The 26,869-nt window shown below is 42.0% G+C and overlaps 1 protein-coding gene across 2 annotated transcripts in view; it reads right to left on the bottom strand.

Annotated features, from left to right (window-relative positions):
• The window catches only part of WWOX (WW domain containing oxidoreductase), a 915,638-nt gene that overhangs the window by 847,516 nt on the left and 41,253 nt on the right, over positions 1-26,869 (bottom strand). For both annotated transcript variants that reach the window (XM_012749330.3, XM_012749333.2), the window contains exon 5: positions 16,962-17,068. In XM_012749330.3, the coding sequence (XP_012604784.1) occupies positions 16,962-17,068 (107 nt within the window). The remainder of the gene's footprint in view (positions 1-16,961; positions 17,069-26,869) is intronic.

Here is a 26,869-nt window from a genome sequence, read left to right as displayed (position 1 = left end):
GGAAACTGTCACCGTCCTACAAAATCCAATACCACAGCAAGGAAGCTTTGTTTGAACAGGAAGCAAATCTACCCAGAGCAGGCTCTGTCTGGCACTGAGGAGACAAGCCCCTTGTGGGTGCAAGAGTTGTTGACAGAGAGAGGTGGGGGCACCTTGATGGGTTAAAACCCAAGATATGCAAGGCATGAAAAGCTAACATCAGAAGCTTTCAGCTCGGTGAGCAGCACTTGGCAGGTGTTACCAAGAGTGTGCCACTAGCCGAGCATCGTTATCTCATTTAATACTGACAAGCATCCCATGGCGCAGGGATGCAATATCCCCATTTCCTGTAGGAAGATAGAGACGCCCATGGAGGATCACCTTGTCTGAGATCACAACACTGCCACTGAGTGGCAGAGCCAGGATTCCAACCTAGATTGGTCTGATTCCAAAATCCATGTGCTCAACCACTAACTAGGCTGCCAAAGCCAAAGAAAACCTTTTGCACTCCTGACCACCTGGTCCTACACCACCTAACAGTGATGAGCAACACAGGCATTGTGTCTGCCCCTGCACAAGTGTTAGAGCCCAGGCCGTAAACCAGGCCTCACTCCCACTCCCACACACACACACTCCCACACATGCTTAGTGGTGTGGTTGATATTATTAGTATTAATTTACATGTCTGTAGCCACACTTAGACTCCTGGAGGGCAAGGACAATGTCTCATGTATCTATATATGCTCAGAGTCCAGTGGTACACCTGGTATAGAATAGTGTCAATAAATGTTTGTTGACTAAATAAAGAGACCAATGGGCAATCAATTAATGCATAATGTGATCACTGCTGTGATAGATGCATATTTAAAAACTAAATCTCAGACTGCATGCTCCTTGGAGGCAGGAACCTTCGGTTTGTCATTGCCATGCCACTAGTGCTTAATGCCATACTTGACCCAGAGAAAGGGGTTGACGCTATTTACTGAACAAAGGGAGGGAGGGAGGGCAGGAGAAAAGGAAAGCTTTGTGGGAAAGAAACCCAGGAGCAGAGACTCACAGGATACAGAGGCAGATGTTAGAAGAACAAGCTTGGCTGAGGTCCTTCTAAGCAGAGGAAACATTCCATGCCAAGACACAGAGAGATGGGAAGGTTTAGGAATAGCAGAGAGTTTGATATGGTTTGAGCAAGGAAGAAAATGGTCAGAGATGAGCCTAGATAGGTGGGCAGGAGGCCAGACCACACAGGGACTCCAGGCAATTTGTTTATCATCTTTGCTAGCACTTCATAGCACACGCTAGGTACCTGAGTACTAGTCTCAGTACTCAAGTACCATCCTAAGCATTTTACATAAAAGACTTCAGTTAATCTTCATAACAACTTTGTGATTTAGGTACTATTATATCATCCGCATGTTACAGAGGAGAAAAGTGAGGCAGCTGGTTCGTTTAAGTGGCAGAAACAGGATTCAAACTCAGCCATCAAATCCCGAGTCCGGTCACTTAAACCCACGTACCATATTTTACAGCTTAATCTTTTCAGACTGATGAAGTCAGCAAGTTTTTGCAGCCCTTCCCAAGACAGAGCCTAGTGCTGACCTGGGACACGCTGATGCTAAATGAATCCTTTCCAAGACCCAGCATACTGATAAGGTGGGCTATTCATTCTTCTCAAATAAAGACTTTATATACCCCCAGTTTGTCCACTTATAGATTTAAAATATATACTATCTTTTTAAAAAATCTATATTTAATTATACAGCATCAGTGAAATTTCACTTGGGGAACGATAATCTAACATAAATGAATGCTTCCAATAGAAAAAGCTATAATTTAAAATAAATTACTGTTTTAGTCAAAAAAAAATTTTACTCTCTTTACAGGAAGGAAAAAAAATATTATCTGGTGTTAGGTAGCCCCAGTCAATTAGAAAATTGCATCACTAGCAAAGAACCAAATAACCACCCTAAATTCCTCCTCTCCCCGTGTAGGTGTCACCGTTGATCTCAGCCACACAGTGTACTGCCCTGCCCGCTCTGGCCTGAGTTTCATTAAGGCTTAAAGTCAATTAAGCCACGAATTGGAACAATCATTCCTCCTTTGCAAAGTATTGATATATTTTTTTTCCTGGCCGCTTTAGGGCTTTTCTAGCACTCACAGAGAGATTTATGTTAGACAATTTCTTTCTGATTAAAACAAATCATAGCTCAACAATTCTAATTTCCTCCTTTCCAAGCAAGAAATGATCAGAGAATGCTGAAAACAGTGATCAACACCCCCCTACCCTCCACACCCCCCACCATCATGCAGAAGCCGACACTAAGAAGCTCATAGAAACTGCTAGAGAGGTTCTCTCTCTTTGTCTTTCTGTCCCTGTGTCTCCATCTCCCATGTGTGCGTGTGAGTGTGTGTGTGCGTGTGTTCCTTCTCTCTCTCATTAATTTCTCTTTCAGTATACATTTATCTTGACTGGCTTCAGGATAATTACTTATAAACCAAAAAGGAAGAGGGCAATTATAAGTAAAGCCAACCCAAGCTGGTTTTTCTGCCCTAAGTAATAGGAAACAAGAAGGTTTTTATATTTATTGCCAAAACTCTAACATCAGGTTAGGCCTTTTAATTTTTAAAGCAGTTACTAATTTCGAATCAACTTTGTCTCTCTGGAGAACACACATCCTTGAAGCAAAACCCAGCAATCTCCTGGATCCATTTGGTAGCCCTTTAAAAGGTTCCCGTGTATTCTCGGGTACAGGCTTTGGAGCTGCGCGTTCTACATAAAGGCCCATTTTTCTGTCTTTCAAATTCCAGTTGATTTATGAGTCCATTCTTCATGACAGCCAACTCCCACTTCTTCAGAATGACTAGGGAAGCTCGTTAACTGCGATTTCCCAAATCAGGGTTGGTAACTCTCAAAGAACTGGACTCAAATACATTTAACACAATGCAATGTAAATAACAAGCCTTTCTTTAGCAAGCTAGAAGGTAGTTGAAGAATTGAGGACACTTCAGTAGCATCAATATGAAAAATCAATTCACATAGCTCAGTACTTAAGAAAAACCAGGTGGTTATTTGCACTTTCTGTTGGTCTGGTTTCCAAAAACCAAACAACCTGCCCTTCCTACCAGGGCAGGATACTGCTGCACTAGTTATAATTCCCATGGCTCAGCTGTCAACCTTGTTTTACTCTCATTCACTCAACAAATATTTACTAAATCCCTCCTACTGGCTGGGCTACACACTGGGGGCATATCGAGAGGAATTAGACAAGCAAAGTTTCTACTCCCCTATGGCATTCAATCGCTGCTGCTGTGTGAGCTTCCACGAACTTCTCAGAGCCTCTGTATTTTCATCTGGAAATAGGATTTGTAATATTTGCTACCTCATAGGGTTGTCAAAAAGACTAACTGAATTCATGCATTTAAATTGCTTTTCACAGTGACTGGAATACAATGCTAACTACCATTATTATTATTATCATCATAAAAATAAGGAGGAAAATTAAACAAGCCATTCAATTGAGCATGAAGTGGCAAGTGCCAGATTACTGTCCCACAGGTAATTCTTTGTTCTTTTTTAAAACATATATATTTTTTCTACAATAGGCAAATAGCATGATAATATGTCTCAAAAGGAGGCATGATTAATTATCCATGTTACCCTCAATAGGACCTCAGTTTTCCCATCTGTCAGGTAGAGGAGTTAAGTTGGATGGTCTCAGAAAGCCCTTTCCAATCTGAAAATTTTACCATTTTATAACCACAGTATACTCAAATATAATCAATTAATTCATAACTCTTCCTAAAAAGACAAACAGCTTCAAGAATTCATACCTAAATTTTTCATCATATTAGTTTAGCATAAATTTGCTCACATCTTTGCTGTGCCCTCAAAAAAATGGCTAAAATAGTATGTAAAGCCCAGTGGGTTATGCATGACTAAAGGAACTTATTTTTAACAGATACTCTAACTTACTACAGAATTATTTCTGCTTTTCTTTGCTGTCTCCTCAAAAATGTCCATGTTGATAGGTCTTCAACGATGTCATAAATAGTGACCCCAGCCTACAATCTGATTATCATCATTAACATCACTGCCTAGGGCTCCAGTACCTCCTCCAATGATGCAAATTGACCCAAGGCCCAAAGTAAACCTTTAACCAGCTCCCAGTTTTCCATATTTATAGAAGACAAGCTGTGAACCATCCCAAACAGAAGACAAGTCTAAAAAGACCAGCACTGTTACATGTCACCATATGAATTCTGGGTAGGAGATTTATACCATGAAAGGGTTTGGCTCAGTCTAACCTAGAAACGCACTCCTATTCTTCAAGTGCTCATCACTATCCATAAGAGGTGGAATCCAGAAGGTTCCAGAAGGTGGGGAGAATAATATCAAAGAACCTCTAGAATGAAAACATAGCAGTCTGCTTGACCATAAGAGATCTGGAGTCACAGTTACATTTGCAACTGTCTAAGAGACGATCTGTCCAGCCCAAGAGATAATCTTGGGCTGGACACAGGCTTTTGTGGGAATGAAAACAGCAATGTCTTAAAAAGGGCAAGTGCTAAAAAACAGGAGACAATCCAAAACTGCAGGGAACAGGGGCCAGCGAGGCCTGAATCTGCCCAGTTTCCTCTCAGGTAGGCTGGTTGGATGATGGGGATGATCTTGCAGAAAAAGGCTGTCAGAGCTTCCCAAACTCCTCTCATTGTTTATTTCACTCTCAGCACTTCCTGGCTTGAACAACAAACCATCTCCTTACCCTCCTCTTAGGAGAGGGTTACAGATAAGCAAGCACGTTTCTCTGTATTTTCATAGAGTATCTAGAAATGAAGAATGCTTTCCCTTAAAGTTTGTTAGAGGTCCTCAGAGCAGGAACCATTGAAAGAGCTCATTATTTTTAGCCTTTGGGATTCAGTTGACGGATTTTAAAGTGCTCCTTGAATGTCAGGAACTAAGCATGTCTGTTCAGCATCCTTCTCATCCCTCCAAGCTCATCGCTACCACTTTAACCACATCTGACCCAGACCATGGCTAACTGGCTAACAGTGTCTCCCAGCCTCAAAACTGCCCCCTCTAAATTAGCCTGAGCCTCTGTCTTTCTGCATCATTACATGTGGACTGCATCACCCCGATTTAGATTCTTCAATGGCTGCAGGACCTAAGTCCATTCTAGGACTGGAATCCAAGGTCCTGAAGGATCTGTCCTCAAGTAGCAGCTACCAGCCTCCTCCCCCACACCACACTCAAACCTGACTAGTACAATTCCCAGGACAAACTAGTCATGGTCTGTTCATGCCCTTCCCTCCACTCCAGATGTGCCCTCACCATCTGGGCTGACCACAGTCTGGCAGTTCGTCCTTCTTCAACACTCTCACTTAAAGTGCATGGATCCTGGGAGCATCACTCCTACCATGCTCACCAGCTGCTGGCATTGGTGACAGTTTGGGAATGTAGCCTCATCAGTCAAGTCCTTCTGAACTGTCTTATATCACCCACTAGACCTAGCACATAATAGATGTTAAATAAATATTTGTACAATTTTTTTTAAATAGTCTGAAAATCTTAGAGTGAATCGATGACCTGGGTTGGGAGAACGTTTGAGTTTCATAAGCAAAGATAAAAATCTGAACCTACTCTTTTATAAAAGAAAAAGCAAACAGGATGAGCACTGCACAGCCGGGCATCTCCACTCTGGTAGGCAGCACATGCTCCTGGAGGGATCGCAAGACAGAGATTGCAGGACCCTACCTCCAGAGATTCTGATCCAATAGGTCTGGGGTGGGGCCAAGAATTTGCATTTCTAACAAGTTTTCAGGTGTTGCTGATGCTGCAGGTCACGGACCACACTTTGAGTAGTGCTGTGCAAGTTTCTGCGGCATTGGAAACCATGGGGATTAATCAATGAAACACTGCTGAGACCTTTACAGATGTGTCCTATCCTTTCCTGCCTTAAAAATAGCACCCTTCCAGTCTCCTCCTTTGTATTTTTGTCTTCTTATCGCTTACAGTTTGATGTAGATTTTAAGTATCCTATAATTCATCAACTAATTCTCTCCTGGCTACACATTCCAAGTAATTAAAGTTCAGTAATAACTTATTCTTTCTGCTCCAGCACCTGCATTTCATTTGTTTATTTTCCCAGAGTCATAAATCTGAAGGGCTGTCAAAGTGCCATAATATTAGTGCAATAATCAAAGTTAATTAGACCCTCTCAATAAACAACAACAAAGCCATTACAAAGATGCATTGAAGTCTCTCCCAGCTACCCAGTTTACAAACCGCATTGTAGTCGGAACAATTACACTCTTAGAATTGTTGGTAAATAAGTACAGTGTTCCTCAGTCATTTAAAAGAAGACTGTGCTCTTCTTTCCTGCTGATTCATTAACTCCAGGAAGGCAAAGCAGATCTGAGCTCCCGAGTCTGTGCACTCCCCAGCTGCCCAGCCCATGCAAATCCCAGGCTTCAGTAATAAAAGGACAGAGGTTGCCAGTCTCAATGCCAACTTTTAGTAACCTGGTATCTTCGATAACTTTAGATTTATTATTTAGAGGATTTTTAGAGATGTATTAGTTGGGTTCTGATGTGAGGCAGCCAGTTTAACTTGGAGGACAGAACCAGGGTCAGTGGGTAGAAGACACTTGGAGAAAGATTCTGCCTTCAATATAAGGGAGAACTTTCTAAAGAGAGGTGCAGAAATAGGAGGAGCTGCCTGGGGAGGAAGGGACTTACCCATCAGTAGAGGAACTTATACCAAAGCATGGTGACCCCTGATCAGAGGTGTTACAAAAGTGGTCTGGACATTGGAGAAAGGTCAGACAAGGTGACCGTAGAAATTAATGCACCCCTGAGAACTTAAGATTCCTTGCATTTAAAGCAGTTTGCTTGAGAAGTACACATGTTTTATCCTTAAAACTCACTGCCTGGTCTCTCTCAGAGATCCTTCTTCCCTTGTGGCCATGGATCCTGTGTTAGTTATCCATCGCTATGTCACAAACTTCCCCAAAGTGGCTTAAAGCAGCTTAAGCCCCACAGTGGCTTAAAATAATAAATATTTTATATCATAACCAATTTTGTGGGTCAGGAATTCACAAGAGGGTTAGCTGCCAGATGGGGCTTAGCTGCCAGATGGGGCTGCAGTCATCTGAAGGGTTGACTGGGCTGGAGGATTCCAAGACAGTTCATGCACATGGCCATTGGCTGGTGGCCTCGGTTCCATGTCACATGGGCCTCTCCATAGGCCTGCTTGAGCATCCTCACAACATGGCGGCTGGCTTTCCCCAAAGGGAGTGATCCAAAAGAGAAAGGAGGACTTTCCTCAGGAGTCATATTCTGTCACTTTGCCACATTCTATTCACAGAGAGTGAGTCACTAAATACAGCCCAAACTCCAAGGGAGGAGAATTATGTTCTGCTTCTTGAAGAAAAGATGATCAAAGAATTTGTGGACAGATTTTAAAACCACCACAGCCATGTCCAAGGCTTCCTTTTATAAGGTCTTCAAAACCTAGTGACATATGCATCCTCCAGTTGACTAAGGGGCAGCATCTAGTTCCAGATGAATCTCTTAGGAACTGAGGGTGGGCTCTGCCACCTCCACTTCTCTCCAGCATTAACTTCAGCTCTCACCCTCCGAAAAAGCCAGGTAATGGGCACTGAGGACATGGCAGTCACCTTTCTGCCCTCCAGGGATGCAAGGAGCCCCCTCCTGCTCCTTACCTCAGCTTACCTCAATATTAACTAACACATTATCGAGAAGATGAAGAGAGGTGTGGCTATTTCCTACTGCTTTGATCATTACAAGAAAAAAAAAAAAGATACAGACTTTAGAACTGATGCGGGAATGAGTTAAGACTTTTGAGGCTATTTGGATAGAATAACATGTATTTGGCACATTAGAAGAATATGAATTTCAGAGGGCCGGGGCAGAATTGAATGTCTTGGTACCTCCAGAATTCATATGTTGGAACCCTAATCCCCAATGTGATAGTATCTAGAGATGGGGCCTTTGGGAGGTGATTCAGTCATGTGAGTAGAACCCTCATGATGGGATCAGTGCCCTTATAAGAGATGTTAGATAGCTCACTCATGCTTGCTCGCTCTCGCTCTCGCGCGCTCTCTCTCTCTCTCTCTCTCTGCTTTCCACCATGTGAGGATAATAGCAAGAAGACAGCTATCTATAAACCAGGAAGAGGAACCTCATCAAGAACCCAACCACACTAGCACCTTGATCTCAGATCTCCAGCTTCTAGAACTGTGAGAAATAAATGTTTAAGCCACTTAGTCTATATTTTTGTTACAGCAGCCCAGACTAAGAAAAAGAAGAAACATTCCTCCAATAAGATTTACTGGTGTATTTGTCTATTTTAGGGATTTGTAATAGACAAGTCAGCTTCTCCTGTGGTAACCATTTAATGAATCTCTACTATGTGCCAGATTCTGTACAAGTGAGGTATATGTGTTATTTCACTTTGTTCTTAGAAGGATCCTCCAAGTCAGTAAACCAAGGTTCAGAGAGGTGGCCACATTTGCCCAGGGACACCCAGCAAGCAAGTGTTCAAACCAGGCTTCAATCTCAAGTCCATATGACTCTAAAGCTGGGACTCCCTCTACTCCACTGAGCTGCTTCTGTGTAAATTAAGAATGAGCTGTCATTTACATATTTGTCTAAAATAAAAGTAAACCTACTGTAGTACATGCTGCCTCAATCTGAGAGTGACTGCCTCAATTACAGCTGTGTCTCTATTTGTCGTTGCACAGGAGGTTTTAGCAGCCCAAGGACTGTTTCTCCTCTCTGTTTAATCTAACACTGGCTACATGTGAGACTTTCTAAATGCCCCATAATAAATATGAAAAACAGGCTCACACACAATTTTTCCCCTCTTAAATAACGAAGTCTAAATGCCGAGTAGCCAAAAGCCAGTCTTTCAGCCATTGGCTGAACACTATCTGAGGATGAAATCCGTCTCTTCAAACTATGTCAAAATTGCTTAATAAGAACTCAGGGGACCCCATATTAATGAAAGGATGCATCCACTTTGGATGATTGGGAGTGATGCTTCAGAGCTAGCCACCTATGCTTGACTTTCACTCTTTAAAACTCTGTGATTAATCACAGTCCTCATTATACAAAGGTTACAATGGTTATAAAGTTTGAAAGATTCGGTTCAGGACCATGGCAATGGCCAGTAAGGGGGAAAAAAAAATGAAGACACAGAAACAGTGATCAAAGAACAATGAATAATAGTCAAGACTAAGTCAATGCCAAATTTTCAGAATGAGAAATGAAATGGGAAACTTAGAGGATGAGTACCGAGCACAAGTTTTAGGTATTCTGAAAACAGAAAAAACTCAGAATATTTTAGCAATCGATTATGTCTATGAGGGGGATGAATAATGTATTATCTGATAAAGACTCTTGCTCAGGCCAGTGACAAGAAAGGTCAGACTGAAGTAGAACAGTAAATACACCAAATACCACTTGAAAAGAGCTTCCTTTGGCCAGCTTCATCCACTCCAGCAGATTACAGAAAGACACCGAGGGTGTTCTCTTTCTGAGAGAACCACAGATACGCTCGTATTATGAACCCAGAAACATTCATATAAACACACACAAATCTCTATGAATACGGTATCCTGCTACGTCCTTGAAAAAGATAGGTCAATCCTCTGGTGCCACACATGCCAGAATTTTGGACTAGGCAGCAAGATGGCTTTGGGGTCAGGGAAATATGGCTTCAAATCCTGGGTCCATGGCATATCTACCGCAGATATGAGCATGGGCAAGACTTTCCTCCTCCCCCAGTCTCCCATGCCTCATCTGCATAATGGGTTTAAGACATAACAGAAATATTTCACTGCCAAATGTTAAGCACAGTGCCCAGTGCAAAGACAAACATTAATACCAACCCCACCTGCAGGTGACAATGATAATGTGGCATTTTGTAAATAAATGTCCCAAAGAAGAACTTCAGAACTTTATCTTTACCGTTTTTTGTTTGGTTTTTTTGGTGAATGTGTGCTTATTGATTTAAGCAAGCCGTTTATATAGTTCTTGCTGGTTCACAGACTTGTTTATATCATACTTTATTTATTGAAAATCCAATACCACACAGAAAAACAATTTTTAAAGCAAAGAAATGAGGAAGAAATGTAACAGCTGATTTAGGATGAACTTTTCCCAATAATCTATAACTACTAATAATATTAATAGTTTTTATATTTTTATTTAGCTAAAGATCATTCAAAACAATGGGGATGAGCCCTATAACTTGCCAGGCACTGAATAATGATCATCTTTTCCAAGCCAAATCGCCAGCTTAGACAGGCACAAGAGACTTGTGTATTATCCACCCCGTATCCTGTATGCCTTCCCCAACACGCACATACTCATCAATAGAAGAAAGTGTCACACCTAGGGCCTTCCATATGCAAAGGCAAACTATGGGATATAAGCTTTTAGTATCAAAGAAGATTGGGGGAAATTCCCACAAGCAGCAAAGCTATACCAGCTCATAAAGACGTCAAGTGGATTTGAGAGAGCCTAAAAGTAGCTGGATTTCTGCATAAGTCTTTAAAAGTGCAAATAATTTATTACTTAGCACCCTGACCCATCACTCCTTAATATCATATCATGAAAACACAAGGTATCAGTATCGATTAAAAGCAAAGGAGGCCGGGCACAGTGCTTCACACCTGTAACCCCAGCACTTTGGGAAGCCAAGGCAGGAGAATCGCTTGAGGACAGGAGTTTGAGACCAGTCTGGGTGACATAGTGAGATCCTGTCTCCACCAAAAATTTATAAAATGAGCCAGGCGTGGTGGTGAGAGCCCATAGTCCCAGCTACTTGAGAAATTGAGGCAAGAGGATCACTCGAGCTTAGGAGTTCGAGGCTGCAGTGAGGTATGATCGTGCCTCTGCATTCCAGCCTGGGTGACAGAGACCAACCGACCGATCAACCCTCCCTTCCCTCCCTCCCTTCCCCCCTCCCTCCCTTCCCCCCTCCCTCCCTCCCTCCCTCCCTCTCTCTCTCTCTCTCTCTCTCTCTCTCTCTCTCTCTCTCTCTCTCTCTCTCCCCATAAAAGTAAGCAAAATAAAAGCACAGCAACGTGTGGAGCCCATGTGCCTAATACAATGGTTGGTACCAAGTGCTCCATATCTGAAGATAGTGTTAAAGTGACTATTTCCCATGCTTATCAGTGAGGCTGCAATGACACAGTGCTGTCAGTGCTTTCCTCATGCCTTTATTCCCACGAGATAAATAGACCCAGTATTAACTCTACTGAAAACTGGAATCATTACACCATTCAGCAGCAAACCGTGTGGCAACAATCAACTGAGGATGCGCCTTCTCCCCAAAACATGCATATTCCATTACCTCTGGCTAATAAATCTTTTATTTTTACCCCTTATCTCCCTGCTTTCTCAATAACCATTTTGATATAAACCATTGCTTGCTGTTCCTGATGACTAATCCCTTAATCATCTTTCCTAAATACATGCAAAGTGCATTTCTTTATAAATACAAAAGAAAAAGCAATCACATAAATAATTAAGATGGCTTTTCAAATGACAGTTGAGTGCTAATACTAGCTACACGGGAAAATACTAATCAACAAACTAAATACATATCTATTAAAACGTAGGAGTTCAGGCATATGAAGACAGAAAAAGAATTCATTGCAACTCCATTTGAATCACGCCGATAAACATCCTCCCTAGAGCTCCTCTCCAGCCACTTAGAGAGGTTAAGAAAAGATCACTTTGCACTTTCCTGTATAAATAAGAAATTATTATTGTTGTTGTTATTAATAGCAGCAGCTAACATTGAATTGAGCACTTAATCTAATGCCATAATGTGTTAATACTTTGCACACATACTGTCAATGTGTTTAATAAAACCCTATATCTCTTGACATGGATATTATTATTTGCATTTTAAAGATAAAGAAACTGAGGTTTAGAGAAGAAATTTGTCCAAAATCGTAAGACATATCTGATTCTAATCTTCACCATTATAATACAGCATATTTTAAAGCCTTGGTTATCAGCCAGAGATGATTTGTACCCCCAAGGGACATCAAATAATGTGTGAAGACATTTTTGGTTGTCACAACAGGGGTAGGGGGTGAAGGGTAGGGGATAGGGAGGAATTATCTTATATACTTCAATCCTTCGTGAGTTCAATGTCAGAACAGCTCTAGGGTACTAAAGAGACCCAGCTTCTGAACAGAGGCCAATGCACCTAAAGGATGCCACCCTTGAGGCACCCTAAAGACCCAACTACCTTGGACCTCTTGGGAATCTTGATTAAATGCCCATGAAAAATCAATAGTAGCTGAGCTAGATCCCTGTTGCATCCTCCTGGCTTATGGCAAGTCATCCTAACTGGTCTCTAGGAAGACACGAAGTCTAGGCCAAGTTAAGAGACAAGTGAGGAAAGCGTGGGCTTGAAGTCTTTCATGAGAACCAAACCTTATCACCAAACCAAACATATGTGAGTCACTCTTCCTGTATGATAGGCAAACAGCTTCAAGACCTAGGGAATTAGAAGTGGGTTAAATAACAACTCCAAGAGACAGCCATTTGCCTGACACATAGGGGCTATCTCAACCCCCAGTAGGTGCCAAAGTTTCACAATACTCCTTGAGCTCCACACTTCATCAATGTCCACCCCCGACAACATGAGTTCTTCTATGCTTCTTGTTTCACTCCTGACATGACAAATAGACTTCGTGTGGCCTGAGACATGAGACACGTTGGCCACTCATGACAATTCCCTCTGCCTCAATCCACCATGGCTGCTACTGCGAACAACTGGTAGGGGGGTGGGTGGGTGAGCTCAGGTCCACTCACCCCCGCTCTACTCAACCTCCATCCCCCACAGGACCCAAGTTTTACATCTCGAGTTTTAGAGACATAAATTTAGAAACTATACTTCAGAAATCCCTAAACTACAATTTAGAAAGGGTGAGAGGAAGGAAGAACTGGGAGCCCCACTGAGGTCTCTCCACAGCTCTCCCCAGGACACTGAGGTCTTGCTATGTCCTGATACCCAAAAACCTATTTGTCTTTGCATGCAATGTCCCTCGGATCTCAGGGAGTGGGGCATGTCATACCTCCACGAAAACCCCACTCGATTGAATACTGAGTGAAGAAAAGGATAGACCATGGCACTTCGGGGTGCAGACACACCTGTCAATGTTCCAGACTCAGAATTCACGTGGTATCCTAATAAGGAGATGCTGCTGCTATGGAAAAGAGAATTCACTCCATCTTGAAAACATGAAAAGATAAACTTCTTACTCAGCCAGCCACATCCTGGAACCTTGGGATACGCAGGAAAGAATTATGCCTTGTCTTAGCAGTAAGGGGTACCAGTCTGTAATCCACATAAGGATGTGGGTAAGGCAGACCACATCTGTGGACTGTGGAACACAGGCATGAGCCCCATGTCCCCATTTTCTTTATTTAAATATTATTGGAGACTAGATAGATCTCCTCCTTCATTTTTTCTTTCTGTTTTTTTTTAAGAGATGGGGTCTCACTATGTTGCCCAGGCTTAAGTGCAGTGGCTATTCACAGGCATAATCAAAGCTCACTGCAGCCTCAAACTCCTGGGCTCAAGCAATCCTCCCAGCCTGGCCTCCTAAGTATCTGGGACTACTGGCACATGTAACTGCACTCCAGTCCTCCTTCCTTTTCCAGTTATTTTAAATATTTATTTCAGTTATTTTAAATGGATTGGTCTTTTAAGAGGATGGTTTACTTCTGTGCTGTCCATGTTATATTCTATTTTAATTGTTATGCCATTTTTCTCTTATTTCTAACTTTGTAGCATCTAAAACATCTCAGTAGGAAGGCATTTCCCCATGAAATAATTAGTAGTAGTAATAGTAGAAGTAACTACATATAAGGTCTTAATATACTTCTATATGGGATGTGTTTTCACTTAAGTTATATTTTATTAAATAGCTGGATCTCCCTAAAAGCAATTTAAGACCTCAACAAAGGGTATCTTGAATATAAAGGGACAATAGGGTAGATCAGAGTAGCTTCCTCTAGGAAAAATGACCAACCCTGAAATTAATCACTCAAATAGCACCTAGAAATTTTGAAAGCAAAACCTTAAAGGTACAAACACTTAAGATGCTGAATATGGTTGAAAAGCCAGGCCATGGGGTGGAGCAGCGAGACCTCAGGTTTGGAAAACCAATGGACTGAAAAGGAGCGCAGTGGCTGTGCGGCTCTGGGCGAGTCCCTTGGCTCTTCCGTAAAATGGGCAAAACCAGCCTTTTGCATCCTCCTGAGCAAGGGATACAAGGTGTCCGGCCTAGGGCACAGCATATGACAAGGATTCTGGTAGATGTGCGGTGTGGGATGTTAGCTGCCCCATCATGGATATGAGAAGAGCGTTCCACTGGCTAAGAGGCAGATGTGAATGCTCTGGAACATGGCAATCCAGGACTATGCAGTGAAAGCAAGAAAAGAAAGACCAGGCAGGGATGAACTAGCTGGCTAAGGAGGAATGAACTGAAGCCAAGAATGCCCACGGAGCCTTGGCATGTGAGAGCCAATGCTGTGCCAAACAGCCCAAAGCCTTCTGAATGAGCTTTTGCTGCAACAAAAAAACTTTAGATCATTTTGAGTATCTCCCGTGAGGTGCCAATATGCTGCAGTACCTTCCCGGCCCTGATACTGATAGGATCTATCCCAGATGAAGTATGAACACACTTGAGCTGGCTAACAGCTTGAAAAACTGGAGTTGATCAAGCTGACCTTGAGAAACACAAGGAAATGCTATTTAATAATATGCCAGATGAAATCCCTGCACAGAGATGTGACCTAAAGAAGGACCTGAAGGAAAGCTGACCAGCAAATGTCAAGGGTGAGGAAGTGAGGGGAGGCTGAGGACTGAGCCCAACAACGTAGGCCACCAAAGGAAGGTCTTGGGACTTCGCACACTCTCTGCATTATTAATAGTGCAATGATGCAAGATGCTAATGATGGTGTCTGCTGCTACATTTGAGCTTCCAAAATAATCATCTAGGGGAAATGAAGATCACAGTATAATAGCATACACAGAGAACAAGTGAACAGATGAGAGATGATGAATGGGTTGAGGTTCTTCAACCTACAACCTATAAAATCTAATTTAAACATTTGAAATGGCATGTGAGCATTAGTTTTGTTTCCACTCTTGTTTCCTTTTCCCATGTCCCTGACAGTGAATGTTTTTGGATAATTCTTTCTCTGGGATTGCTGCTCTACGTCAAGGTCCTACACAGAAGAATAGAACGACACAGCGATAAATTCTATCATGTGAAACTGACTCACAATGACCCAATTCTGGCTCAAAATGCAAGAAAGAGAGACTAAATGGTGGGTCTTTAAGATCATTCCACCCAATCTTCTTCATTACAGATGAGGAAACTGAGGCACCAAAAAGATAGAGAGACATGCCCAACATTCCACCAATTAGAGCAAATCCAGGAATTTCTGTCTCTATGCAGCAAACAACACTTAAAATAGAATACAGGAAGATTAATCTGTTCTCATACATACTGTATTCTAGGAAAGAAGAGGATAACTTTATCTTCCAAGATAGTTTTAAACATTAATATCATTGCACAATATGGTTACTACAATATCACTAAGGCCACTGGGATTGCATGTTTCTAGTTTAAAATATAACATTAAATGGGCAAAGTTTTACAAGTTTAACACTCCCTGATACTAGACAACAGTTGCCTGTCTACACTGTCGGTGGAATGGAAATTGAAGTAACATGACTACACAGCAACTGGGAAACTGGTATCAAAATTTTAAATGCATATGCCCCTTGAATCAAAGAGTCACCATTTTTGCAAGTTTACACTGATATCTATGTTTCTTTGATTAAATCTGTCCTCCACAATAGGCTGAAAGCTTAAGAAAGACAGTGAGGATGGCTGTTTGTCCTAACAGTAGACCTCAGTAGACCACAGTCATGCACTTTATAAGTAAGTGAATGAATGACAAGTGAATGAACAAATGCAGCATATACTTTACAATGAAGCCCAGTGATCGTGTTAAAAGAGCAATCAGTTCACATCACTCTCTAGCTCACACCCTCTCACGTCTTCCTGGAGACACTACCAGACACCCTCCCACCCCCACTGGCACCTCTTCTACTTCTTCCCATTTCATTTGGCTCCAGCCACACCAGCTTCCCTGACGATCCTCGAATTCTTCCATTGTTCCTACCACTGTGCCTCTGCACATGCCGCTCCTACTGCTAAGAAAGTATCTTCCCTGACCTTTGCATGGCTTACTGCTTTACTACATTCAGGTCTCAGATCAAATGTCACCACTTTGGAGGGCTCTCTGCTGAGCACCCATCTGAAAGAGCTGCACTGACACTCCCCATCTCTTCTTCTTGACTCTATTTATAGCAGCCTGACTTTATGTTAAGCATTAAACTTGAATACCCCTTTACAGTCTGTTTTTCTTACCTAGAAGGTAAGCCCATGTGGGCAGGGATTCTGTTTTGTTTGATGCTACACCCTTAGCCTTCAATAAATGTTTATGCAGGGACACATTAACACCAACATCTACACACACAGAGAGAAGAGCAAAAAACCAGAGATAGGATTAAAGCCCACTCCCTTCTAATCTTGAAAAACATGAGATAACAACCTCCCAGTTACATTCATGGGTGTTAACCACATTTTATTTTTCTTAATAAATGAGTTCAATGAGTAAACATTTCCAAACCACTGACTAATAAAGTAGATGACACTGACAATGAACTATAAACAAATGCACGGATAATAATGGGCCTGCTCATCCTTTCACTCATAAAATAAACAAAGTGAAGATGACTTTAAAAATAAAGACATTATTCCAAAAGCAATAAACTGTACACACTACACAAAAATATCCATGTGTTTAGCCCAACATGTGTATTAGACAATTAAAAACAAAAATAGTCAAGTACTTACCCATTCTTCTAATATGCGTGACACTGCTTCATTGGCCCTTGCCATGTTCCTACAGGCCAGGATCACGTGTGCACCATGGAGGGCAAAAGACTTGGCAGTTTCAAATCCTGTGGTTTAAAGGAAAGCCAACATTAGAAAACACAACATCCACACATTGAGTCTTGTTCAGTGGCCTCTACTGAGCACCATTTGCATTATCCCGGTAGTTCTCAACTAGGGGCAATTTTGCCCCCAGAGGGCAGGTACAAATGTCTGCAGACATTTTTTCAGTGGCCACAACTGTGAGGAAGAGTGCTGGCCAGGAACAGTGGCTCACACCTATAATCACAGCACTCTGGGAGGCCCAAGGCTTGAGCTCAGGAGTTCGAAACCAGACTGAGCAAGGGTGAGACCCCGTCTATACTAAAAATAGAAAAAAATTAGCCGGGTGTGGTGATGCGTGCCTGCAGTCCCAGCTACTTAGGAGGCTGAGGCAGGAGGATCGCTTGAGCCCAGGAGTTGAGATTGCTAGTGAGCTAGGTGACACATGTTTTCAGCACCTCCGATCCCACCAAGGGTAGCCTAGGTTTCTTAGACCCACCCTCCTACTAAGAACAATTAGAAAACCTGGGCAAAGTAAGACACACTTGCATGCACATGCGTGTATACACACAGACACACATCTGTTTGAAGGCATCAGAAGGACACAATGACTGAGAAATGTTGTGGCCAAGATCTGAAGAAGTTGAAAGGCCAGCATTTGGCAGCTTTTTCTCCCTCAAGGCATATTCCAGTTCCAAAAGTAGTAGTTGAGAACCTGACAAGATGGGCTGACATTCTGGCAGTTTCACAGCAGGAAAAAGACATAAACTTGAGCTTAGGGCCCTGGTAAATAAACCAAACTTTTGGTTGGGGTCTTAAAGGGATACTTGGGAGGCTGAGACAGTAGGATCGCTTGAGCCCAGGAATTAGAGGTTGTGGTAAGCTATGATGGTGCCAACAGCACTCTAGCCTGGGGGTGACAGAGCAAGACTTTGTCTCAAAAAAAAAAAAAAAGAAATCAAAGAAATCCTGCCATTTGTGACAACACAGATTAACCTGGAAGACATTATGCTGAAATACGCCAGACACAGAAAGACAAATACTACATGATACCTTTTATATGAGGAATCTAAAATAGTCGAACTCACAGAAGCAGAGAGTAGAATGGTGGTTGGCAATGGTTGGGAGAGGGGGAAACAAGGAGGCAATAACCAAAGGGTACAAAGTTTCAGGTGTGCAAGATGGAAAAGCCCTAGAGATCTTCGTTCAGCGCAGTTCCCATATTGTCTACTTAAAAGTTTGCAAACAGGGTAGATTTTATGTTGTGTTCTTATCTCACACATACACATATACAATAATAACACAGAGGGCAGGAAGAAACTTTTGAAGGTCATGAATATGTTTATCTCATAAATTGTGACTATGGTTTCACAGGCATATACACTTATCTCCAAACTCATCAAGTTTGTACACATTAAATATGTATGGCTTTTTGTATGGCAATCAGACCTTAATATAGTGATTTTTAAAAATTAAAGATAAAGAACAGGACAGAGATCCTACAAACCCTAAGAAGATCTTAAGGTATGGCGCACAACTTCATACCAGTAAATCTACAATATAGGTTAAAAAGACAAATGCCTAGGAAAATCCTGTAACACTAAAAAATTGTCACAAGAAGAAACAGACAAACTGAAAAGTTCCCTATATTTTAAGAAAATGAAGGAAAAGGCAGAGGAGGGGAAGGTGAAAGGGGAAGGGAAAAAGAAGAGCCAGTCTAATTCCATAGGTTAAACCCCAAACCATCATTCTAAACTGGAAAACACATTTTGTAAACTGTGGCGGAAGACCACAGAGTACAACATGGGACAACAAAGTGATCAGTTCTACTAGGGAAGGTAGCAATGTAATTCAGCCAAATCCATGTCAAGTGACCACAAATTAATGTTTCCAAGATAATGTTATTATGTATGGAAAACTAGAATATCATTATCTTACTGAGATCACCATGTCAAAGATGCCAGTACAGTTCACTCATTCGTATCACTTCCACAGATCTAATCTTCATGGAGAACAGTCTATTTATGTAACCTACTTCTCAAGGAAAGTCGGCACAGCACAGAGAAAAATTCAAACTCAGGAGCTGGACACACTTGTGTTGATGTCAGCTTTAACTACCTACCAGCTGTGAGACCTCAGGTTGCAAGTCTAACCCATCGGAAACTCAGTTATCTATTCTCTAAAATGGGGAATAAGGGATAAACATGTACTAAGAGCCTAACATAACTATAGTAGGTGGGAAAAAGATGTTAGTTGCCCGTTCTTTCCAAAATCCTGGTGTCCTAATCCTATGCATCTTATCTGATTTGTATGATCTACCAAATACAGCACAGTCACTATGACTAAAAAATTAAAACTCTCTTAGACAGCAGTGGTGACTATAATTCCAGCTATAATTCTAGCACTTTGGGAGATTGATGCAGGAGAACTCTGGAGGCCAAGAGATCAAGACCAGCCTGGGCAACATAACAAGACCCCATCTCTAAAAAAAAAAGATTTTTTTTTAATTAGCTGGGCATGGAGGTGCATGCCTTTTGTCCCAGCTGCTAGGAAGGCTGAAGTGGGAAGATCATTTGAGCCCAGGAGTTTGAGGTTGAACTGAGCTGTGATTGTGCCACTGCACTCAAGCCTGGGGGATAAAGACTCTGTCTCTTTAAAAAAAAAAAATTTAAAGCTCTCTCCTAGATCTGAAGCTGAATGGCTTAAATATCAACTTGAATGCAAAGAAATAAGCTAGAGCCTACCCCCTTCCATTTGCCCAAATACTGGCTCTGGAGCACAATTGAACTTCAATGTCGAGACGACCTGAAGTTATTTTTTAAGATTTTACCAAACTCTGTATTCCAAAATATCCGCTTATGACCTAAGGATGACTTAGATGCTAAAACAATACATGAGAGATTTCAAATCTGAAATATTTAACACTTCAATCTGTTTGCCTCCTCTTTGGTGTGTGTAGTAAAAGGTATGAAGCCCCATCTCCAAGCTAGGAGGCAAAACAATGATAAAATGACAATAGTCTGAAATTCACTCATCTTTACCTGTGATGCCAATATTACCTCTTATCCCCAGTGAGCCAAAGGCACCTAGATCACTTTGGAGAAGGGAGAGAAGTAAAACACCAGGTTTTGGAGCCCAGCTGTTCCCACACCAGCTGGGGGCAGGCACAGGACAAACTCTAGCTAAATGATGCACCCCATCAATCAAGCTAATGAAATGGAGGAAACATGAAGCAGCCACACACCACCTCTCTTGTAAGCCTTATGCACCAGAAGACCTAGAGAAGATGGTGGATTCTGGGTTCCTTTGAAATTTCCAGGTCAGTGCAGCGATCAGAAATATTTTCTTTCACATTCTCATCAGAGGGTATTAAAAGAAAAAATGATGTAGGAGACTGGGGAAGATGGTACACACATATCTTAGTCATTCATTAGCAATCATATTTTTAAAGGACTGAGAGAGTACTGATAGAATGCAAGGCCAGGCAGGCCCCAGAGCTTTATTTGTCCTACTTCCCAGGGTAACGGTAAACTCCCTGAGCCTTCTGCCCTTTACATCTCTGTATTTCACAGAACTAGCACCCTGTAGTATTCAGGAACTACCTGCCAACAGAATGAATGGTTCTTGTAGACTGCTAAGAGACCGCAATTCTGGACTATTTTAAAACAATCCAAGTTGTTTCAAACTGCAACTCAGATGGCCTTCTAACTTCCTTTTTAATAATGAATAAATATTAAAACCCTGCAAAGATACTACTCCCCACAGTTTTGAACGACACTGCCAAGAAATCTGTGGGGAAAAAAAGCACATCATTTTTCTATCAGGTTTTATTTTCTCAAACAAACCTGTTAAAGTCACACAATCTCACTTGACAAAACAACCTACGGCAAAGGACTTTTTATTACCAAAAGGGGCACATCTGATACCACAGCAGCAACAGGCTTGAGGCACGGGCCCTTCTCTCCTTAGAGAATTCTTGACTGTATTCATGGGTAAGGGGTCTGTCGCTGTGTCTTATGAAATTATACTCTGGATCTTAAGTCTTCCTTTATCTAAGCAACGAATTACACGTTGCTAGTCTACTTTGAAAAGCTGCACTAGACAACTCCATTTTCTTATTCTTTACAATTGCCTTTGGAGCAAAAACAAAGCACATCTATTTCAAAAAAGATGATGGTTTAACAGGAAGGACAATAACACTTTTATAGTAAACCATATCTCTGGAGTGTAGCATTTTATAAAAAAAAAAAAAAAAGTTTAATAATGCTACCTACTACTAAAGTCCTGGATAAAGCCCATGAGAATAGCATCCCTCACTCTCGTAATACTGCAGCTGATGGCCAGTTTAATTAGCTAAATGTAGTAGTGCTAAGCCAATTCTGCACAGTGCCAAAGTTTGTGCAAAATAATGAAGGCAATGGTTTACTAAATTTAATAACCTGATTCATCTTATAAAAAATTAACTTTATGACAATGTTTAAATTGAACCAGCTTAACTGCATGGAGATAGCAAGAGTGTGTTCAGAAGAATATTTAAAGCTAATAATATAAAGAAAATAAAGGAAGACATTTTAAAACAATGGGCAACATCAGTTTTTCTAGCACTGTTACATCTGATGGATCAGAAAAATTCAGTGAGTGCAGAGGTTTAATATCTCACTGTCTTTAAACTTTCAGTACAAACATTCAAGTACTATAAAATGGAAAAGGTATCCCCCAAAATTAAATACCTGCTTATCTTACCCTAGTTCTCACTCTCTAGAATAGAGGTCATAAACTAGTGATCACAGGTAAGTCAAGTCCACTGACCTGTTTTCTTTGGGCCACACTGTGTCTTCCTTCTTCTATCCCTCCTTCCTCCCTCCCTACCTCCCTCTTTCTTCCCTACTTCCTTTCATTCCTCCCTTTCTCTCGCCTGCCCTCTCTTCCTTTTTTTTTTTTTTTTAATATTACGCCATAAGATCTTCCTTCCTTCCTTCCTTCCTACCCACATTAATTGCCAGCATTAAAAAGTTGGGGAGCTCACATAATCCAAAGCTAGACATCCAACTTCCCTGAAAGAGTTTAGCATCAGAGCACACTGGGCCCCCAATCCCACTTGGTGGCAGTCAGGTGAGCTGAGGAGCCGCTGCCAGCTGAAGATGGGGTTTGAGCTGTCTAGGTGGCCATGGTCGCCACCCTTGCTGCTGGCGTTACCTGCTGGGCCACCACAAGCACGTGATGCTCAGGTACATATTAGCTGGAAAAGATGATGACTCAAGCCTTACCACAAAACAGCCTCAATCAGAACATTTTCATCCAAATCACAGAATCTCAAAGACTGTTTCCCACTGACCTAGTTGAGATTTTATTTAAACCATGTCAATCCTACTCTGTCAAGCATGAGAAGACCAGAATGCTACCTACACCCTGGAAACCTTAGCAGCAGCAGCCGGTGCTGCACAGACAGAGAAGCGAGAGGGTAATGACTCAGGGATCCACAGGATTTGGATGTGTGATGCGAGCTCCTTTGCATTTCTCAAATGTCACTGAGTGGCAGCAGGAACTCTGGGCCAAGCACTACAGTGGGACCAAAAGAGATAAGGATAAACCAGACAAGCAAAAAGGCAGGGTTCATAGCAAAAAAAAGATCCAGGACTAGTGAGCAGCTCCACGTGAATAAAGCACAGGGACTGCAGTGGAGATGAAATCCTGCACACCAAGCTAAAACCCAGGGACTCCTCTGCAGGTGTTGGGGCCTGTGAAAGAGTGGGGGTAGGGAGCAACAACGTAAGTTATTATTATTATTTTATTCACTTACGGTGCTCATACAGACAGGCACTAGACTGGCTAAAGAGATTGCAGCCTTCTGACTAGCTAGGAGGGGATGAGATGTCCTCTTGTGCTGAGCAGCGAACAGTATTAAATTAGAAAAACACTTAGCAAGCAAAAACCCTACAAAGCTGGTGACTGCCTAAGTCTAGTGACCCCTGGGCCACTGGTGAGCTTGGTGATTTGCTTGCCCAGGCAGGGAACACAATGGGAGGAGTGGTTTGTGCACCATGGTGGAAACGGATGGAGGTGGCCACACCCCACAAGACACACTGGTGAGTGGGACAAGTGGTGACAGAGCTGCCCACAGATTCCTCAGGCATAAAAAACATTAGGGTAGAAACCTAGTCCCCACAAATACTGACAAAGCTCCCATGGAAGTAGGAGCTAACAACAAGGCTGTTTCTTTCCCCAATGCCATGAAGGTTCCTTCTGGTTTGAGTTTTTTAATTTTCTCCATGTTGTGCAAGTACTTGGGCAGTGTCCCCATTTACTGTAAATTATGGTTTTAATTATCATTTTTATTAAGATGCCCAAAGGAGTTAAGCTTACAATACCCGTAATTTCTAATGGGTTGTTATTATTAATTTATAATTGTGAAACACTGGAGACAAATGTTACTTGTAATCGTGCACAATTAAAAGGCCACAGAGATGGTGATTCCCCCTGCCACCACATACGTACCCAGAACACACCACTAAAGCAATCTTTAGGAACCAATCAACAAGTTACAGAATCTTCCAAGCACAATCCTCTCTTTCCCTGGAGATCTACTGGCATGTATAGACAAGAAGATAAAACCTAATGTCTTTCACCTTGAGTTAGATTTCGGGACAACTCAAATTTAGGGACAGATTTTGTGTTAATAAACTACTGGCTTTAAGGATGTAAGGTCACTCCTACACCCTCCTGAAAGTACAAAGACCACATTTTCCAAACTGATCTGATTAATGCAAATGAAACTGCAGTGCCATGACATTGACCGTGATATTGAAATTCAACTCTCCCAGGGCATTTTCAGATGAAGTCCTAAGACGTACAGTCACCACGACTATAAGGTCAATGCCACATCTGCAATGACCAGATAATCCATACTGCCGTTTCTGTAGTTACTTTAATTACCTAAATGATCACATTTACTTTCCTCACCACTTCAATTATGTAGTTTTCAATTCCAAAGAGTTAGAGATGGGTCTCGCCAAACACCCTCCACAGCTGCCAACTCTTAAGAAATTATGAAACTACACAGGTCTCTCCAAAGGAAAATAATTCATGACCAGCCCTGCTTTTTAAATGTATATGTTATATATAGCAAGCAACAAGTAGCACAGTAAGCTTCCTATATTTCCCTTATAACAGTAATACATCTCAAATATATTTACCAAAAAAAAGTTGCCAATTCAAGAGATGAGAATACAGAAGCAGGAAACAACTCAGTTCCCATGAAATATCTTTTCAAAATACACCAGGCTGCATCTATGTGCTTTGGGCAGAACAAAACTAAGGCTGTAATGTTTTGCAAAGCTATACAAAAATCCCAAGTGACTGTGCAAGATCTCACAAGAAGGAAGACTGACCCCGAGGCTGACTACTAGTGCTGCCACAGTGCTGGGTGAATAAGTTCTCATCTGACCTGCCAGTGACAGTGCTGGTTAGGAATCACAGTGAGAAAACTGCCTAAAGATTACAATTAACCCAGTCCCAGGCAGGCCCAATGAACGCAGATTCTGTAAAGGCAAGTAAATCGAGGGGGGTATTAGTATTGGAAAAAGTGTGAAGGAACCAATCAACCTCATGTATTAATGGGGGGAAGGGCATATAAAATGGCTCAACATCTTTGGGGGCATTTGAGCCATATCTATCAAATTTGAAATGGGCATGCCCTTGGACCCAGCTATTCCAGGATCAGAAATTTATCCTACAAACAGACTCACCCACTTGGGCAAAAGTGTGGGAGAAATACCCAATACAGCATCATTTATAACAGACTACAGCTGACCTAAATGTCTATCAGCTAGGTTAAATAAATCACACGGTAAGCATAGAACAAAATACTGCGCTGCACTTAAAATGAATGAGGTGAAATGATATGGAGATGAAAGGAAACATCTCCATGTTATGGTATTAAGGGAAAAAAAGTCAAAGTACGGAAGATCATGCATGGGAAACCCAACGTCCGGGAACCACGTGGTTGAGCAGGCGCATTACTTCGGGACACAGGTGAGGAACGTTTATTGTGCCTTTTATAACGTCTGTGCTATTTCAATTTTGAGCACACACAGGTATGTCTGTTATAGTAAGAAACAAAAAGTGACAAACGGAATGATACCTAATTGGCAATTTATGGACCTTTATGAATTTTAATAAAGAGCAATCAAAGCAAGGTAGAAAAAAAAGTTGAGTTCTCTTCCTTCCTCTTCCAAAGTATTTTCTGAGCACCCTCACTTGCAGAGAAGACTGTTGAAACATCTAGGTGGGCTGGAGGACTTGGGAGTGTTAATGTACGCTGGGTACCACAAATGCTTAACAAGATACATCAGTTCTAAGGTGTTCTTCACAGAAACCCTAAGAAGTATCACTGTCATCGTTTTGTATTAGAAAAACCAATGATCACAGAGGTTAAGGGACTCACAAGATCAAAGGGCAAAAAAGGGGCAGGACCCTAATGGGCAGTATGGCCTGAGCTCAAGCAGCTGCACCCACCCCATCATCTATCTGTTCCCCAAACTACCACCATCACCATGTCACCAGGGGTTTGTGAAATTGTGATTCAGCTTGAAATACACATTCCGTCTTCACCCAGGTTCCTGGCACAGAGCTCGTAAAACCCTTGAAATATCCGGATCCATAGGAATGACAGCAGTGTCTTTTGTTATTCATAATAAGCCCCTTTCAATGATACCAGATTTATGCTGATGAGGTGACTCTTGAAGGATTGGGGGAGATTGCCAGAGGAACCAACCAAGTGATTACAGGGTTGGAACTTTCAGCTTCATCAGCACCTCCCTACCCCCACCTGGGGAAAGGGGAGAGGCTGCAGATTGACTTAATCGTCAATGGCTGGTGATTTAAGCAGTCTTGCCTACATAACAGCCTCCATAAGAACCCTGAAGGACGGGCTTTGGAGATGTTGCCGAACACACAGAGGCAACTGTAGGGTGGTGTGCCCAGAGAGGGCACGGAAGCTCCTCGCCCCTCCCTGTACCTTGCCCTGTGCACCTCCTCATTTGGCTGTTCATCTCTGTTCTCTGGAATATCCTTTATAATATACCAGTAAACATAAGTAAATGTTTCCCTCTGTTTTGTGAGCCATTATAGCAAATCATCAAACCCGAGACAAGGGTTGTAGGAAGCCCTAATTTGTAGCCAGTTGGTCAGAAGTGCAGGTGACAGCCTGTGACTTGTGATGTGTCTAAAGTAGGGGACATCTTGTAAAACTGAGCCCTTAAGAAGCTGTGGGGTCTGTGCTAACCCTGGATAGTTAGCGTCACAACTGAGTTGTACGATACCTATTGGCATCTGGTGAGTTGGAGAATTAATTAGTATGAGGGAAAACCCCACACATTGATGTCAGAAGTGTCAGAAGTATCAGAAGTGTCAGTGTTCCTTTTGAAAATGCAGAGGGAGGGATTCTCCTTCCCATAGGGTTATAGGCACAAACTGAAAAGAGCCCCGTGAGGGCAGCAGAAGCCAGCCTCTTGCCCCAAAGAGCCTCAATTGCCTTTTAAATATAAGTTATAAAATTTGATATGTATTCTCTGTGGATTTTTATTTTTATCTTTTTTTGAGACAGGTTCTCACTCTGTTGCCTGGCTAGAGGGCAGTCAGTGGTGTCACCAGTGGCGTCATCATAGCTCACTGCAACCTCAAATGCCTTAGCTCAAGTGATCCTCCTGCCTCACCCTCCCAGAGTGCTAGGATTACAGGCGTGAGCCACCACGACTGGCCCTCTCTATGGATATTATGGGATGTATGGTCTTCATCTTACATGTACATGCTTGGCATCTGTACATGCA

Source organism: Microcebus murinus, chromosome 20 (genome assembly GCF_040939455.1).
Source record: "Microcebus murinus isolate Inina chromosome 20, M.murinus_Inina_mat1.0, whole genome shotgun sequence".
Lineage (NCBI taxonomy): Eukaryota > Metazoa > Chordata > Mammalia > Primates > Cheirogaleidae > Microcebus > Microcebus murinus.
This window is presented reverse-complemented; position numbering and strand designations above follow the sequence as displayed.